Here is an 18,572-nt window from a genome sequence, read left to right as displayed (position 1 = left end):
ATTGATTCAATGTTGTTTCAATCATTCTGTGCTATCTGGGTATGCCCTTTGTTGCACCATGTTTCTGCCTGTGTGTTTGAGTCATTTAGCGCTGCAGGGCTATGTATGATTAAAGTGAACCAGAGCAAAAGGCTGCTCATCGCAGAGACATCTTAGCATCACACCGGGTGTTTTTAATCCCGTCACAGGTGATGGGATGAAAACCACACTCTGGCTGATTATTTTGCATTATTGTACCTATTCAATATCGCTTCCATATAAAAAAAAGTAGTAGAAATTCTAGTGGATATTCTCACCGAGGCCACTTGGAAAGAATTGTTGGTGCCGCGATGGTCCAGATCGTGGCACATGCAGGAAACAAAGAGAGCCAAAATCTCTATATCCCTGCATGAAAACAGGAAAAGTAGAATCATTTTCATTTCAACACAGCACACATTGAATCATCAAGTATTCAGGAGAAGGGTGCTCACTCGAGGTAGTTGGACAACCCTAGGTTTTTGTAGAGCAGGTAGCAGAAGTGTGAGACGGAGAAGGCATGCATCCAGTTGTGGTATGGAGGGTCCCTATAGCCTTTCTTCACCATCAGACAGAACCTGTCGCCAAGGCAGCGGTTTAATTATACTTGCCATCACATCATGTGACACTGGGACATGTGCTATAAAAAGGGCCACATCATTTCCCCACTTATTTTTTTTTTTTATTTGCAGCATGTAATTTGGTTTTGAACATCATGACCCGGTTTGATAAGTGCACCTCTTTCCTTGAGCTGAAAGAGCAGAAGGGGAATTAATAAAAATGTGGCTGTATTACAGCTCAGCTGCAGTGCTGATTATGTAGCACCAGAGGCTCTTTATCACAACTTATTTGAAAACTGAAGTCTGATATAAATCTCAGTGACTTAACTCTCAAGGGATTAAAATCTTGTTTCCATAATTTCTTTGGTTTTCAGTCTGATCTTTAAACACAACTTTTGGACATTAACAGGCTACAATAAAAAATTGTCTAAATTGTTCAAGCTATATTTCACTAAATGTAACATCTATCTCACCTGTTGACATGAAATGCTATTAACTTTAACTTTTTACCTTTACAGATACACTGAAGGAATATGCTTAATTTTATCCTTTGTGTAATTAGAATAAATAAATATGGCTGCTGCTGTAAGTAGAAATATAAGGGATCTAAATGCACATTTGTTGTAGTGTCAGGTGTGGGCTGTAACTCTAAATTGATGCTTTGTATTTGAAGCCGTTGCTGTTCACTTGTATTTTTAGCTTATTGTCCTCACAACTGGGGTAATACAGTCATTTTTGAAGAACGTGGAGAGAAACATAATCAAAGTAAGGCTGGTTACTGAAGAAAAAACAGCCACACTCTCATATGCAAAACTTGGAATGATGTAAGTGTCTAACCTGGCGAGAGTGTGCAGGTCAATCTTGTACGTGTTGATGAAACCCATATCTTCAAACATGCTGAGAACGCCCTGCAGACATGCACGCACACACAAGGAGCAGAATATATTACTCATTCTTCTGGTTTGTCTTCCGATTGTCATTTTTTTTATCTTTCACGCCACACCCTCTCCCTCTTTTTCTCACATGAGGCGTCGTGTCGTCAGGAAGGGAACGGGGAGTGTAGGTGAACTCGGCGAAACACGGATGAATCTCCTTCACGGGTTCGATTCCAGTCACAAGCAGCTTAGTCACCTCCTCCTCTGACACCTGCAGCACGTGCAAGAAGCATTTTACAAAATGGGGAGCATTATCTGAGGAAAGACATGCTTAGTGTCGTGGGTAAATGTGAGGTTACCTTCATGTGGTACATCATCATTTCATTGGCAAGCGTGTTCCTGAACTGAGCTTCATGGACTTTCTTGTAGAGCAGAGACTAAAGAACATACGAATCACAAACAAAAACAACAATGCTGGTTTCTCATTACAGAGATAAATCATCTTTGTGAATAAACAATCCTCATTATGGTGTTGCTTTAATTCATTTTTACTTTCCTATGATATAAGATACGGCTGAACATAGCAGATTAAAGCTCACATATCAGTTCTGGATAGCCTGTTAAAGTGCAAGCATTGGTTAACATTGTATTTGGCAATCTTCAAATGATTAAAAAGTGTCCTTGAAAGCTGTTCTTTTCCCAATTGCTTGTCTTTATAGTTTGCAGATATTCTATTGAATACCTGCAGTTACTGAAAGGTCACATTCTACAAGTGCTGATTAATAACACAGTGAATCAGAAATGTTGAATAAAATATTTCTGAGATGTAATTTGATTGTAATAAGGATCTATTTTTTTTCTCTTCCTTCGAGCTCAACTCTGCTTTCTCATTTGTAATACAGTAATACAGTCTTCTCTTTTTTATCCTCTAATCATACATTTCTTTCTTTCCTTTCTCTGTTTTGTTCTTCTTGTTTGATTCAATGTTTACATTTTTCTCTTCTTTCTTTCTATTCCCTTTTTTTTCTCTCCCTCCTTTCCTTTTGTTAATGTTGGACCTCCTGCCATAAAGAACTGACTACAGGAGACTGGTGTGGGGACTGTTTATCCCACAATGCAGTGAATTAACATGCTTTCAGTTTCAACAGGAAGAGGAGTTTTACCATGTGAAAAACTGATATCTGGTTACAAAACTGAGCCGCTGAAATAAGCTCACCCACTTGAGAAACAAGTGAGGCACTTGTTTCTTAAAGGAGGAATAACTGCACACCTTCTCTCGTTGGCAGAGAGAAGGCCTGTTTTTTACTCTAAAGCTCCAGATCCAAAAATATATAGGTGACTGTATTTTCCCAGCTGTATGAATACACTTTGATCCTAGTTTTATTCAGAATTCTGCAGAAGAAAGCGTGTAATTACAGGTTCCCCAAGATTATTGCTGATAGCCGACGCTGGGTGCAAGTCCAGTCTGATGACCATTTGAGAGCTGAGAGACGCAGCTTCACCGAGTCTGGCCAGCCAAACACTGCTGATGCAATGCTGACCAGAGCTAAAGCTGCCCATGTTCAAGCTAACATGTGCTAGCCAACAACACCCTGCAAGTTGTTGGTAAAACTAATTAAGCAACAAGTCTCTAAAAAGGTTACTGATTGCTAATTGAGTGAAAAGCTACCTATCTACATTGCTTCCTTATGTCTTTTTAGTTTAGTTCTACCCTTCTTTCTATCCTTCCTTCCTTGGTACCTTCCCTTTCTATTTTTACTTCCTCCTTTCTGTTCATCATTCTTTTATACTTATAGGGAAAGTAGAACCCATCTTTCTCCTGATTTCTAAATTACACTCTGAGAGTCTCCAAACAGGATATATCCCATGTTAACATAAAAGCTTTCTGGGTATTGGTGGAGCCATACAACACAGTCTTATTTTCTTTAACATCATTAAGGATGTAAATGTCATTGTTGCGAGGCTCAACCTTCTCTCTAGCAAAATGTTTGTTGTTAGCTTTGAAGCTGTCATATAAAAACTGTTTTTAAAGTGCAGGGCGGAGCTCTATCACTACCATTAGACAGGATCTGCTTGAATTTCCTGCGAGATGTTCCTTCCCTCCTGCTGAACTGATCTCATTTTCCCAGGCAAGCTCAGTCTTTCTGACCACATTAGCAACAGCTCCAGCGCAAGTGCAGAGCTGTTGCACTGTTGCAAGTGCAGTATCCTACAGTATCCTATCAGTATCCTAGTACAGTATCCTGGTTATCCTAATAATGGATAACCAGTACATTTCTACTTTTTAACCCACTGTAAGGTCAGAAAAACAACATATTTCATTTCTCGGGATGAATTAGTCATGAGGATGTTGCTCACTGTTTGTCCTGCTGAATTCATTTTCTCTATGCTACCACTTCTTTCTGAAAGAATTGATTTACTTCTTATTTTAAAAAAAAAATCCTCTAAGAGATTCATTTTAATCTATCCACCGCAAAGACATTCGCAAGACTAAAAAAAGATTTAAAGGTGACTGTGAGTGGGAGAAAAGTCTTACGTGGGCAATGCTGATTCCACAGTAGATGGAGAAAGCTGTGGCCAGATCTTCATCAAAGCGGTTGAACCATGGCCCGTTCATTTTATTCACCAACTCCGCTACACCAATCACCTCTAGGAGACGGAGAATTTCAGAAAGAGGAGGCAAGAGAAAGGAGAGGCGATAGTGGGAGGAAAAGATTAGGCGAGAAAGACGAAGGCAAGGAAAGTAGATGATGAAGAAAAATGGGAAAGAAAAAGATGCCAGGATGAATAAAAATAATGGGGCAAAGAAAGCAACAGTTAGAGGTGCAGAACAAAAGTGGAGTTGAGCAGCTCTGCTAACTCAGATTAATTTCACACTGTGGTTGATCCTGATTGCAAAGAAAAAGACCTGCATTTAAACCATTCAGCTGAGCTCCAGACACTTTTCCATATAGAGACAAGTGGCACTGAATGCAAAGTTGCTCTGCCCAGAAACAGTTTAGGCAGCACCGTCAACATGAAGCAGAGATTTCTGAAATAACTCAGTGAAGAGGGTTTGGAGTGCACTTTGAGCACTCTAACATTTAGGCACAAGGATGTGATGTAACTGCTCTTTGTGCTATTCTGAACAATCACCTGGGTGAAAATGTAGTTTCACTTTTTCAGACAAAAGAGGAGGAGAGGGTAGTTAACGCAAGGCGAAAGTGCAGGAAAAACACAAAATTTGCTATTGAAATACTATGCAATAGCTTTAGTTGCCATGGTAAATGACTGAATGCTACAAAGACATCATAAAGTAGCAAATATGATTCTGCTTCTCTACAAAGTACTGAATAAGAAGAATGAGCTTTGTTTTTGTCTCCAGAGCACCTAAATGTGTAAAATACATATAAATGAGCACACTTAAATGTCTCCATTAAGATCTCTTTTAATTACAATGCATAAAAAGCCACCTGAAACAACATTACCCACATTTCCTCCCCTTATTTATCATTTTTCTGCACCTTCAGTGCAAAAAATCCCAATAGACATGATTTTTTTAATAGCTAAAAATATCTATTCAGTTACTAGTTCCTGTATTTCTATTTTCTTTTAGTAATTGCTTCATTTGAATTGTAGCTATCTGCAGCTTCACTTCTTTTCCAGCGGCATTAATATATTACTGCTGCAGTGTTACTGAATGGTGTCCTTTTTACCTGCAGTAATGTATGGAAATGTGTCACCTCATTCTTACCGTTGTTTTCGTCTTTGATGGGGAAGCAGAGAATGTTGCGAGTCCTGAAGCCGGTGCTGTCGTCCACGCCGCGGTAGAAGAGAGGGTGGGAGTAGGCATCCTTAATGTTCAAAATCTGACCGGTGGTTGCAACATGGCCTGCGATGCCTTGATCGGCTGGGATACGAAACTCATTCTGCATTCAGACACAAACACAGAAGACATTTACCTAATAAAAATATCTGTGACAGTGAGTAAGCAGTTGACAAGCAGCTCGGTCTCCCAACTAATGGGCTCAGTTTGTCACATGCCAACTTTCTAAAAAATGCACAAAATGCCCCAGTTTCTTCCTTTCTTTTTTGGTTGATGCTGCAAACGCTGCCGAATCCTTGTGAGACAACTGGGCCAAAAGGAAGATGCTGGATAAGTCACTACGTGGAAAAAGTACATTTAAAAAAGTCGAATACACACAATGAGACAAGAGACAAATTACAGGATCATTCGATATCAAAGGGATGTTGTAAGGTGCTGGGCAACCATGTGCCCACACAACAGCTTCACTGCACATTAGCATTCGCTATAACAGTCCCCGGAGCTTTACTGGAGGGTAAGATCATCATTCTTCCCAAAGCGACTGCCTAATTTAATGTTAAACTGGGTTAAAACCTGGTGTAATATATTATTCACATTAATTTTATACCCATTAAACTATTCAGTGACCTCTCATGGTCTGCAGCTGCATGCATCATCCTGTCACTCCTGGAAATGCTTTGCTACTGTATAAAGTTTGTATTAATTTAATGTGGCGTATTAAATGACATTCTGCACCTAATATGACATATTGCTGAGTGGATTACCCTAATGTTTCTCAGCTTGTAGAGTTTAGCTTTAGCAGGAATAACACAACAACTTATCAGTTTTAAGGCATGTGGAGAAACTGTTTTGAGCTTGCACCAAAGATTTATGGTGCTTTGTTATCATGACAGCAGTCAAACTTTTTTTCCCTGGGTTTAGGAGCCTGAGAGCAGCAGTGGTGGGTTCTCCATGGCATGTGGTCTGCGTGCACCTGGCCAGATTGGCCATTTGAGAATTTGAACAAAGAGTGGGTGTGCAGACCTAACACCAAGGTAATTCACTGGTGAGCCAAATAACACCAACACATGACTGTTAGTGCCCCATGTAGCCTAATTTATTCCAACACTTTTGGTAACACGGCAACAATAATCTGCAAACCTGACCAAACTTTGGCCCGTTGGACATCGAGATTCATGTTTGCTGCCCCTTCTACACAGTAGGAGTCCCAGCTGGAAAGAAGTGCACACCTGTCCAAATTGTCCATAAAGATTGGACTGAGCTTAATTTGAAAAATGATTTTGGATTTTGCGTGCATGATGCTTCAGACAAACACAGGCACACAGATAATAAAATATTTGTTCTGCAGTGCACCCCATTCTGTACTAAAAGAAATTAAAATTCTGCAGATGATGCTTCTCATCAGAAGGGCTGAAACTGATGGTGGAGGTGGAGAAATCTTCTATATTTTATTAGGAAATTCCACTTATTGTAAGGGAAGATCCTAGTACAGATGGGATACCTGTGCTGGTAGTATTCTGGTATGGTTTGGAAAGCGGGAAAGCGTTCAATTGCTTCATGACTTTGTGCTGGAAAAAGGTTTTCAACATTTGGCTGAAAAGTCTTGGAGGTCTAGGAAAACATTCCAATTGAGAGAGAAAAAGGCTTTTGGGTACCTTTGCAGTACTTTATTTAGCTTGACTTCTATGACTGAACTGGAGCTCTGCAACATTTTTTTTCCAGTCTTTCTTTTTTTAGATGTTGCAAAGCAAGGCTTCAGCCAAACTCCAAAGTTGTAAAAAATGGTCCCACTTTTAGCTCCAATAGACTTGTGTATGCTTAGGGCAGAGTTGACGGTAGCTGCTAGTTCAATAGGTCCAAAGAAAACTTAATTTAATAAATGTCTTATTTGGTTCCCATCAGGCAATTTGCTATGCATTGTAGATAAACATGTCCACTTTGCTCTTATGTCTTCAAATGAACCTTTTCCAGACTTTAGTTCAAGACCTGGAGCCATTTTCCATCTACACTGAAGAGGCTTTCTGTCTGCAACTAAGCAAGTCTTCCCTGTTCAGTCTTTTTCTAACTGAACTGCCATGAACTTTGACATCTAATATAAGAGCTTGAGGACTGCGGGGTCTGAAATATTTTATTTGAAATTTCTCTGAGCATTGTACTGTCTGACCTCTGGGTAAACTTGATGATTCTACAAAGATTAGTTACTGTCTTTCCCACTGGTCTGCAGTCTTTGTTGCTGCAGGACAATCGAGGCCAGATATTTGGACATTGCCCTCTAACATTTCTAAGTCTGAAGAATTGCTTCTCTGAAACCTGAAGAGTTGATGTTTTTGTATGGCACTGCTCTAAAGCATCAAAACATTCTTCTTTTTACAGGTGTTTATCCCGCATGATTAACACAGAGCATTTGATTGGCATTATTGAACTTTGTTTAATACATAGTAATGACAGTGGGTGATTTCTGCTCATCTGAGGTTATGTTTATTTGAAGATAGACCATAAACAAAACTTTGCAATTTAATATGTATACCTAGTTTTCACATCGAACAAATTATTCTTGATTGCTTTACCTCTTCGTCGCTAACAACACCGCCATCAAACACCTTTGCCACTAGCTCATGGCTAACCCGATCCAGCAGGAACACTGAACAGCTAGGAGAGCGGAGAGAGGCAAAATCAGAAAGGCGACGGAAAACAGAGCAAAGCCGGTGAGTTCACAGAGGTTTTTCTCATTCTACTTCAAGTCAATTTGCAACTTTAATCAAATCAGGCAAGTTGGTTGAGAACAAATAGCAGAAGTAGCCTTTTTGCAAATAGAGATAAAGAGATTTCCAGTCTACAAAGGCATGCTCTCTCTTTCCGACATGCATTAAAACGTCCTTGTTAGGATAAATCAGAGGGCTTACATCTCTGCGTCGCTCAGGTTCCTGGCCTCCACAATTATTTCCTGTAGCAGCACTGACACATCATCTGGAGGAATCGGGGTGAGAGGAAGAGACAGAAAGAGGGAGGAATCCAAAAGAAAACAGAGAAAATTATAGCAGTACGATAGAGCCCAGGCAGACAGAAACAGAGATTACAACATGAGTACCTGAGGATCAACAGCACAAGCTGATAAGAGCTTTTGTAATCATGGGTTCAGTCCAGTGAGTGGCAATTTGCTCTAACACTGGATCAATTTTTGTTCTCGCAATCATGATAAATCAACAATGACATGTTCTGCTGTGGCTGCTGGCTGTTTTATAAGAATGGGAGTGTGAGGATGGCAGAGCCATCATTTTTAATGCCCTTTTAAGTTTATTATTATGATTCTGGACATTATCACCTTTACGGTCAGTAATATCTCATTCAATTATGTGCACCGTTTGGCATCAAAGGTGAGCATTTAAATATCTGCCAGCAAAGCAGATGTTCCAGCAGTGTCTGTTCACTGGACATTCAGACAGAGATGGGGAAAGAGACGTACCCAAGTGTGTGAAGAGGTTCTTGGCTACTTGCAGAAGTGCCTAAAAAGGGAAACGGTGGACAATAACAAGCTCATCAAAAAACAGCTTCACAGCGTAAAGCACATTCCTTCATCGTCATGTGAATGCTGCGCTAATTATGAACAACTTGACTAATAATGGAAAATGCAATCGGAAGGATTTTAAAACCGAGAATTGGGTGCACAAGTTTGAATTTATGGAAGATTTTCTCAGGCTGAAACTATGCAGACAGTGTGTGTTCCCTTTAATATACGGAGAAATATCTCTCAGCAAGCCGCAGAAAATCCACACGGTTTTTGTTACCTAGTTTTATGGTCAGACAAGTCAGAGGTTGAAAATATTTGGCCACACTGAAAGATGAATGTTTGGTCAAGGTGAAGCTTTCAAACCAAACCAGCTGGCAAACATTGGAGGCTTTGGGCGTCTGCTTTATTACCAGTGGTACTGGTGCACCGAGCAAAGCAATAGGGATAGCGAAGAAGGACTAGCTTGGATTTTCCCCTTGTTAGCACAAATTAAACAGATGGAAAGTAGCAGCCGGGGCACCGGTTGGTGTTCTCGCAGGACGATGATGTCAAACGCACACCAAAACCGGCTTTGGAATCGAAAGGCCAGAGTAAAACTAAGCTTTAAAATTAACTTTACTATTTCAAAATATCCATTAAGAATTATTATTAGTGGGGGCAAATGGATATATTAGCATATTTAGGTTGGTTTAGCGAAAACCAACTGTACATTTGAACATAATAACGCGCACTTTAAAGACAGGGTACTTCAAATCAATCATTTAAAGACCAAATTATTATGACTTTCACATTAACGATAGGCGCATGTAAACTTGCGAGTGAGTGGGGAAATGTGCGATACCTGGCATTCCACTTTTAGTTTCTGTTCTTTCTGAAAGGCCAGAGTTGAAGTGAGGACTGTTGAGGTGTAGCAGAAACAGTGCTGGATGACGTGTTCGTCTGCCTCTGCATGTCTGCAGAACACAAACAAAGTCAAACAGTGAGAGTTATACACTTAATCTCCTCTTAATGTATTATTCATGTTGCAGTAAAAAGTCTCTGAGTGTTTTTTCTTTAGCTCTAGAACATTTTAATAAACATTGTTTTTACTATAGTTTTAAATCCTAAATGTTATATTTACTCATAGGGAGCGATAATAATTTGTTCTAATTAATACATTCTAATCCACTGCATTAATTCTTTGTTTTATCCCTGCTTCGTCGTGTTTCGGGTCACGGCACCTCATTTCAGAGAAATGCAAATTGCTTCTGTACCTCTTCTGTGTTTCATTAACATCTCATAGAAGAAACAAAATATCCTAGGTGACAAATCAAGTGTTGTTGTGAAATAAAAAGGCTCAAATTGCACATATAGTACTTACAGCTAATAAAAATGTTCCCCTACTGGATAATTTTGCTGAACAAATCGAAAAATTATTTTCTGCTTCTGCTTGGGTGACATTTTCTGTTCCAATCAGTCAAAAACTCATTAAGACAGTAATGCAGAAACGGGTAACGTAAAAGAACAAAGTCACAGCAAAATGTCTAGAGTGGGGAAAAAAAAAACAAAACAATAATGAAACCAGTTTTCCTGCAGGTTGGGAATCTTTCTAAACACCAAAAATGTGACCATAATGGCTCATGTAATTGGCTGCAGTTATCTGTCACCTCCTATAGAGAGCAGTGGCACGTTGTTATGGGCTCGAGGGTCTTTCCTGGTCCCAGATCAGACACACAAGGATCCTGTCAACAGAGACAGGAGCCTGCATCTGGGAAATCTCTGTGACTGACACCCAGGAGAGCTACGCTGAGACTGGAGGATCATTTTCTGTGGTAACAGGCAGTTATTTGCAGTCATGACATCGTCTGGTCTCCATCCCCACAGGTTGAAAAGTAGCCAGTGGGAGTCCTTTTCTAAAAACCGTAAAATACATGTATACTGCAGAAAGAGAGTGCACAATACACAACAAATAGAAGATTTTGGTTATGAAATAGCTCTTTGTAACTCTGCAGTAGACCCGGCTGCCGTGCTGGAGAGAAAGATATTTTGAAATTCTTCCATATCTTGGAAACAAGCCTAACAAGCGGCAGCTCTGGGCTTCCAAAACATGGATATTGTCTAATATATGAAAAACAAAAGGTTCTCTGCGTTGGCCCTATTCCTTGCATTAAGGTTGATCTAACAAAAATCATTTTTTGGTATTTTGAGCACTACCATTTTTCTGTTTCCTCTGTTTGTGGAGTTTTCTGGTTGTAAAACATGAGTTATGAACCTATTACCGCTGCCATGCTGTGCTGCTGGGGACGTATGAGGCCATATTTTACTTTGCACACAAACAAACTCTGCATATGTAATCTTTATAATGATGGCAAAGTTCATCTGTTTCACTGCGTTCGGAGCAAAGACCAGACTGACTGCGTTATTTGCTCCGTGGAAACCCTAATCCTGCAGCACTCACCATGGTAATGAGACGCCAGCCACTACTGAGTGAAATGATCAGACATGATCCCTTCTCATCCATCTCATGAGGGTGTATGCATATGAGGAAAAAAATAAAAACAATATACCAATAAACTCCTCTGCATACTTTAACAAACACAACCATGGTGATAAAAAAATAAAAAATAGAGAGCTTTTTCCCTGACTTCTGCATTCAGGAGATAACGGCATTGCTCCTGGCAGCGCACAGAGACAAACACACACCGAGGAGACACGCCAAAACCCGCTGCTGCCAAATCAGGCAGCCAAACCACCCGCTGCTGTTAGACTCATGACCTGACTCCAGATCATCACACCGCCATTATCCTCATCCTCATCATCATCACACCCATCTGCTCACACACACACACACACACACAAAGGGAGGATGAGTGGACATGGGTTTTAAAGTGCAGCGGCATGCAGTCGAGGGCGCGCTTTAAGTCTGGACGTTCTGTCAGAGGCCCGACAGTCAGAGAAACATTTCACAGCCTTCAAAGATGGGCCCGACCAACAGTCCAAACACTTGTCACTGATGAGGCAAAGCTTTGCTTAGTTTGGGAAGAGCGCATAAGAATATATAATAGCGATACTGATGGAGCGCAATCAGCAACCTTCTGAGTTTTTTTTTTTTTTTCCTCCTGTGATTTGAATGAAAGTCTAGTTTCTCTCAGGAGTTTTTGAGGGTTATGTAGGTGGCAGCTTTAGAGAGTGACTTTCTGGAAATCTGGTACAAAGGCACAATACTAGCCAAGGTCTTCAGAAACTGGACCTTAATCCAGAGCCTTCATGGCTCAAGAAGGAGAACTATTTGTCATGACATTTATTGGTTGTGCACTCCACAAAACTGGCTTTTATATGAAAGTGTGGGAGTCCAGCCATCTAAGGCTGGAGTTCTGCTACATTTAGATGCGTTCCTTGTCCAAAACACCTAAATCAACCGATTACGTCTTTAGCGGGACTCTGCAGAACATAACTGCATCCAACACACCCGTCATTTGATTCAGGGAAACAGCAAAATGTTGACCTACATGCCAAATATTGTGTGGTGAAGACGATAACTGTAAGTTTCTCTGAGCGGCGGTGACAAAAAGCTCTATGTGTGTTAACATACACCTAATCAGCTTGTACACCCAGACCAAATGATAAAGCATGATTATAGTTGTATTATGATGTGAAATTGCTTTTCTTGATTGGGAAAAAAAGTAGATGGGTAAGGGCAGATGGGAGAAAATCTAATCAAAGACAGCTAAACACGTAAAACTGAGGACAACCCTAAGCAGAGCTGCAGCTGAATGCTTTAGATCGAAGCATATGGAAGCGTTACATTGGCTCAGTCAAAGTCCCAACCTAAGTAGAAATGAGACGGTATGTCAGGACTTAAATATAGATTTAAAGGTGCTGTCCATTCTGACTGAAATTGAGCAATTTTGTGAAGAAAGGGGAAAAAATAAAATTTTATATAAAATTTTTTATGCAAGATTTCCTCTCGCTTTACAGTGATAAACTGCTTTGAGTTGGTTCATCACATTAAAATGCTAATAAAATTTAATTGAATGTCGTGGTTTTAATTTGACAAAATGTGAAAGGTAAACACACACAAGAAATGCATCTTTTAACACAAGAAGCTCATTAGTAAACTATTACTGAACAATTGGAAATCTGTATTCAACAACAAGCATCAGACTCACAGCAAGTTGAAAACAACTCATGTCTGATAAAGTGCAACGAATCAAATCATGAACTTCCTATTTCAGGGAATTTGCATTGTTGTGCGATACTCATGAAGACATAATAAACACTTTCTACTCCAATTAACTAAATAAACATTTCCATAATTTCCATATAATATAAGCAGTTAGAAGATCATTAAATTGAGTCATTTCTGTGTATTTTGAGCTTGTGAAGGAAGCTGGTGCTTCAGTGCACACATCTTTATCTGTGTTGCAGTCTTAAACTTGCCAATCAGCGTAATTTGTAACTTTAAAAGGAACGCTGTGTCAATCTAACAGGAGGCATGAAAGGTTATATTTGTTTTTAGAGCCGTCATTTCCTAAACTTTCAGTGGAAAACGGCAACAGCATGGCCCCGGGCCTCTCCTTGAGCCTTTCAGACTTCAAATACATGTTATTCACTAATGCTGATATTCCTGCAAAGGACTAATTCATTTTGCATATATAGTGAATCATTAAAGTCCTTAATTTGAATTAATTATTGGTCTTTCTTCATCCTTGCCATATTTAGATTCCAGGGAGCTGCAAACAACATTCACATAACAATGACTGAACAACAAAAAGAGCAATAGAAAGCTTAGCTTTGGTGCGACTGACGCATGCCTTAAAAAATAAATATTGAGTATTTGTGTTGGTCCTAATTTTATGCTGCCCTGGGCGATAAACCCTGCTCTGGTATGTAGTTTTACTTCTCAATGGGCTTTTCCTCTCTCTTTAAGTAAATGCAGCTAGCTCCTCCACTTCATTTAGATTGTAACCATCCTGCTGCCAGTAAGATGTCAAATCCTCTGCAAACTCAACAAATCCAGGCAAATTAGCTAATCTAATCAGACCTCATCTCAAAATTACTGTTGCATAAATTGTTGCTTCTCCTAAGAGTCAGCAGTCTCAAATAGTCTTGATGCATTTTGGCATGAAGACGCGCAAGGGTGGGATACGATATTCTGCAATTACCGAGCTTTAAAAGGACACACGGCCAACATGACAAATTAGAAGTCTCTCACCTCTGTCCGCCCTGCTTGTTAAAAGCGCAGGCTAGCGCCACCACATGACCGGTGGCCCTGCTGACAACAGGGACACAAAGCATGGAGGAGATCTCACAGCCCAGCATGCTGGACAGCTGCCTGCGTTCTTCCTGAGAGGACGAGAAGGACACAGACAACATCAGACGGGCAGAAAGGAGGCTAGTTTGATGGATCAATAGATAAGACGGATTGAATCTTACAGCGCTGATGTCCTGGAGGGAAATAGACTTTTTTTTCTCCACGACTTGACCAAAGCGTCCAAACATCAGCTGGACAGTTGAGAGAGAAAGACAGGGGTAAAGCGACCAAAGGAAAACTGTGTGTGTGTGTGAGGGGGGTGGGGGGGGGAGGGGGGGGAGGAAAAAAACCCCCCACCAAAATCATGACAAAAAATATTCGAAGAAAATGTCCCTAGAGATTGTTTTTTGATAAAAACAAATAATAAATGAAGGCTTTTATATGTTTTATGGTAGGAGAAAGATATGTAAGACTTTTTTGCCCTCATAGCTTTTCACCTTAGCTATCATCAAGGTTTCACACATCATTGGCCTGGGGGGGGACACACCATGTAATGAAGAGCCTGTTAGTGACATTACAGTTGCAGCGTAAGCATGGACAGGAGACCCGGAGCGACTCGAAGGAAGCGATTACTTCTCCTGCACAAATTTCTTAATTACAAACCCCTACAGAGGATTAGGAGCTTTTGCATGTGGAAGCTTTATTCTTTTGTGTCTGTCAAAAACACACGCAGGATTACAGCACTTGTATTCTAAGTAAGCTTATTATTGTTATTATTAGCAACAAACATCCCTGAAAACCTCAGCTCAGTAAAGCAGGAGATGACGGGGGATCCAGTGAATAAAAGAAGGGAATGACTGATTAAGAAACATTTGAAATATGGATGATCAAACAAATAGGCAATTGATTAATAAGCAAACGGTCTCAGAGGGAACATTACAGATCTACAAATACAAGAAAATAAATCCATTGTGTTTTTCTTTCTCTGTCTCACCGGGAAGCTGATCTCCTCCTCCAGCACTTTGTCTCCAACCACCTAAATGTAACAAAGGTCAAAGGTTACAAACTATTTAAATGCTAGGTTTGAATTTAGTTCCAAATCACAGCAGAAACTGTAGACGGCTATAATCTATCTGTTTATGTCTCAGTGTGTGAAGAAAAGAGGTTGAACGTTTGAACGTTGTTTCCTTGTGGCATTTTAAAAACATATAATGAAAACCAGTGTGATCGAGAGTGAATGACCCTAATCGTGTTGCCAAATTGGTTACAAAATGACTCAAGAGCAACAAAGTTGATGTTTGTGCCCATCACAAAGTCCTGATCTAAGTCCCATAGAAAATTTATAGGCGAAGCTAAGAAGGTGTAAGCGATTATGACCTTGTGAAACAACACCGGAAACATTTGACTGAAGTCATAAAGTTTAAATACAAACTTTACCAAAGAACATAGAGATTTTTCAAACCTCCGCCTTTAAGGAGTGTTAAAAATTTTACAATAGATTAATAATAATAAAATTGCCTAATATAAGGAAATCTTAATGTGACTTAAAGTTAGCCACATAGAATAAAAAAAGTGGTTGTGTGTCTTTCATACTGTGTAAATAAAGATTTGGCTTCAACGGTCTGACTGTGGTCACCTGGCAGAATAGCTGGTGGTTGTCCTCAGACACCAGCAACAAACAGCAACACTGAGACTTGGTCTGCTGCTGCAGCTGCACAGGAAGAGAAACACAACATCAGCCCAAACTGCGTACACAAAATCACAAACTACAACAAAACCGGATCCAGCCAGATGACTCCGGCCATTTTAGTTAGAAATCAAAGAGCAATGAAATTACCTGGAGCTCCACTTTGGCAATATTTTAATGTAATCTTTAATGCTTTGCTGCACCATTGAATTTGATGTTTTTCAGATAAAAAATTAAATGAATCCCTATTGCCTATGTAAATGTCTTTCTCCTTTATTTCTGTTTATTTTGCTTCCAAGCAGTCAGGCTTTCTCAGAATCTTTTAAATAGGTTTTAATCTATATTTTTCAATCTCTTTGAAGGTCTCTCAAAACTAAGCTGTTTTTTTTTTTTTTACTTGCTTTCAGTATCTGACCATATTTACAGGATTATTTTTCATTTGCTCGATAAGATGCTGTAATACCTTTTGACTTGACTAATGAATCATTCAGCTGCAAGGTCTTTGCTGGATTATTCTGTTTCGTAACAACATGACTAATAAAGATTTAAGTTTATTAGTTTATTTACGCATCTTTTTCTCACCTGCACTTGCCCACCTCCCCTCATTTTTCAAAGACACTGCAGATCATGCTGCCATGGTCATGCACAAGGACTTCACAGGAAATATTATCACAATATCTGGCTCCTTTGAGGCAATATATTGAGCAGTTATAGCTTAGCAGCTGTAGCTGCTTCGCAGTTAGATTTATGCCCACTGAAACTACACAATGTGTAGTTAGTTGCAAAAGAGTTCATAGTCCTTGAAACTCTAAATTTATTTTTTTTTTCATGTTAAGTAGTGTGGTGTACATTTGTATTTGGCCCTCTTTAATTCCAGTGCAATTAAATAAATGTCTCTCTACCAGTTTTGCAATGATAGGTTTGCCCATTTCTTGTTGCAAAATAGCCCAAATTTGGTCAGATTAGAGAGAAACCATCTATCATTTACTGTATGAAAAGTCTTGCCTTAACTCATGGGCTTTGACTAGGACTAGACTAGAGTAGAAGGGATTATCTCATCTAAACATAAAATAACAAAAATAAGAAAATATGCTATAGTTTCTGTAAAGTAAATACTTTAAATTTAGGTCACAAAACTCAGACAAAAATAAAAGAAAGGGTATATGAAGCTCTCATGTAATTGACATGGTATGCATGCCCCCAGTCTTTCCGACGCTTTTATTCTACCTGCTGAAATTCAACCAATTTCCTCCTGCTACGTGGGAAGAGAAATGCTCTATTCACATTCATAGAGTGAAATACACTGTCACACACACACGCACGCACGCACGCACGCACGCACGCACGCACGCACACATACCGACACCCACCATTCTTCCCTGTAATCCACATATCTGGATGGAGAACAAGCAAGGCAGGAATACACAGCCTCTACTGCCAACAAGCTCACCCCCAAGTCACAAACATCAGCCTCTGGGAAGAACACATGTATGTGCACATTCAGCAGGAACATGCACACCCATAGACAACATGTCGCTGCGCCCACACACAGTAATAAACCCCATCCACCTCTATTTTATTTATTTATTTTTCACAAATGCTGTTAATCCCATAAGAACTACTCGGAGCTTTCAGCACAAAACTGATGATTCTTCGGGAACAACAATCTCCTGCTTCCCCCTTTTCTCCTTCCTCATTTCTACAGCAATGAACAGGCCAAACGAATCACTACTTAAATGAAATACATTCTAACAGCAGCGCACATTCTGTTAAAATGTGCAGTCTATCGCTTTATACAAAGGAAAAAGCTGAATTACGTGTTTAGAGGTGTTGGGGGAGAGATGTAGTGCACGCAGGCTGATCCGACGCTGCACAGCAGTTCAATAACACTCAGTTGGTCCCAAAGACGCACAGGTGCAGGAAGGTGTGTTTGACTTCAGCAGTCAAGTGGCTAAATCACCTCTTATGTTACTTAAATTGCTTAAAACACAATGCATATTAATTTTCTCAAATGACAGCTTGTATTAGGCAGCAAACTTCAGTTTATTCTTCAGGAGTGCAAGAAGGAGCCACAATGAATATAGTATGAAAGCAGAGTTTCAATCTATATTCACCTAGAAAACAAACTTCAGGAAGAAGGATACTGTAGATACTCATACATGATGTGTTCATAGGACTGGTGAGTCATTCTTTTTCGTTTTCATGAAGGTTACACTCAACAAATAGTTATCATTGTAGCCCAATTAAACCAGTAAGGCAATAAAACTACACAAGTAGAAACAAGTTGTTAGAAACACTTGTAATGGTTTCACGTTTGCCATCAGTAACACAGCCATTATTTTTCATTTCGATATTTCCTATTTAATTCGCGTGCCAAACAAGTAGCTGGTATCGCCTGAGTTCAGCAGCACATGATTATATTATAGCCCTGCTGTTTCAGGAAGAGAAGGAAGGATTTTGTTTTTGCTACTTTAAAGTCTAACCTGCTGTAATTCCTATTTATTAGGATGCAAAAATATCCCTCCAGCTGATCCAAATACACAACAGCAGGTCTGACAGAAACCAGTCTAATCCCATTTCTCCCACCGATCCTCACTGGCTGCTTTCTAATCCAGGTACGGACCTTTTTACTGTTTGATTTACAAATAAAGTTCACCCAACCGAACAGAAAATATTCATACAACCTATAAAGAACTCTAAAGAGCGTTAATATAAAAGTGATCTTTTAGTGCAAGAGCAGCATAATATCACACTAAAAGCTTTGCTGCAGTTCTCTTGCAGTGGTCTTTGGAGATTTTTCTACCTTTCTTGCTTCCCTCTTCATTTTTTGTGGTGGCAAACATAGGCGTAGGAAGCGGGGGGGACGGAGGGAACATGTCCCCCCCAATA

At 39.7% G+C, this 18,572-nt stretch overlaps 1 protein-coding gene across 3 annotated transcripts in view; it reads right to left on the bottom strand.

Annotated features, from left to right (window-relative positions):
* Window positions 1-203: 203 nt before the first annotated feature.
* pde2a (phosphodiesterase 2A) overlaps window positions 204-18,572 on the bottom strand; it is a 191,080-nt gene continuing 172,711 nt past the window's right edge. For all 3 annotated transcript variants that reach the window (XM_015022714.1, XM_015022723.1, XM_015022731.1), the window contains 15 exons: window positions 15,633-15,707; window positions 14,991-15,032; window positions 14,179-14,247; window positions 13,958-14,088; window positions 9,605-9,716; window positions 8,719-8,758; window positions 8,159-8,222; window positions 7,823-7,904; window positions 5,184-5,358; window positions 3,987-4,099; window positions 1,810-1,887; window positions 1,599-1,721; window positions 1,413-1,483; window positions 471-593; window positions 204-384 (listed from right to left, as the gene is read on the bottom strand). In XM_015022714.1, the coding sequence (XP_014878200.1) occupies window positions 219-384; window positions 471-593; window positions 1,413-1,483; window positions 1,599-1,721; window positions 1,810-1,887; window positions 3,987-4,099; window positions 5,184-5,358; window positions 7,823-7,904; window positions 8,159-8,222; window positions 8,719-8,758; window positions 9,605-9,716; window positions 13,958-14,088; window positions 14,179-14,247; window positions 14,991-15,032; window positions 15,633-15,707 (1,464 nt within the window). In that variant the 3' untranslated portion in view covers window positions 204-218. The remainder of the gene's footprint in view (window positions 385-470; window positions 594-1,412; window positions 1,484-1,598; window positions 1,722-1,809; window positions 1,888-3,986; window positions 4,100-5,183; window positions 5,359-7,822; window positions 7,905-8,158; window positions 8,223-8,718; window positions 8,759-9,604; window positions 9,717-13,957; window positions 14,089-14,178; window positions 14,248-14,990; window positions 15,033-15,632; window positions 15,708-18,572) is intronic.

The sequence above is a fragment of the Poecilia latipinna genome, unplaced genomic scaffold (assembly GCF_001443285.1).
Source record: "Poecilia latipinna isolate Pla-1442-1.1 unplaced genomic scaffold, P_latipinna-1.0 Scaffold87, whole genome shotgun sequence".
NCBI classification, from domain to species: domain Eukaryota; kingdom Metazoa; phylum Chordata; class Actinopteri; order Cyprinodontiformes; family Poeciliidae; genus Poecilia; species Poecilia latipinna.
The sequence above is the reverse complement of the archived record's forward strand: the minus strand, read 5'-3'. Positions and strand labels throughout refer to the sequence as shown.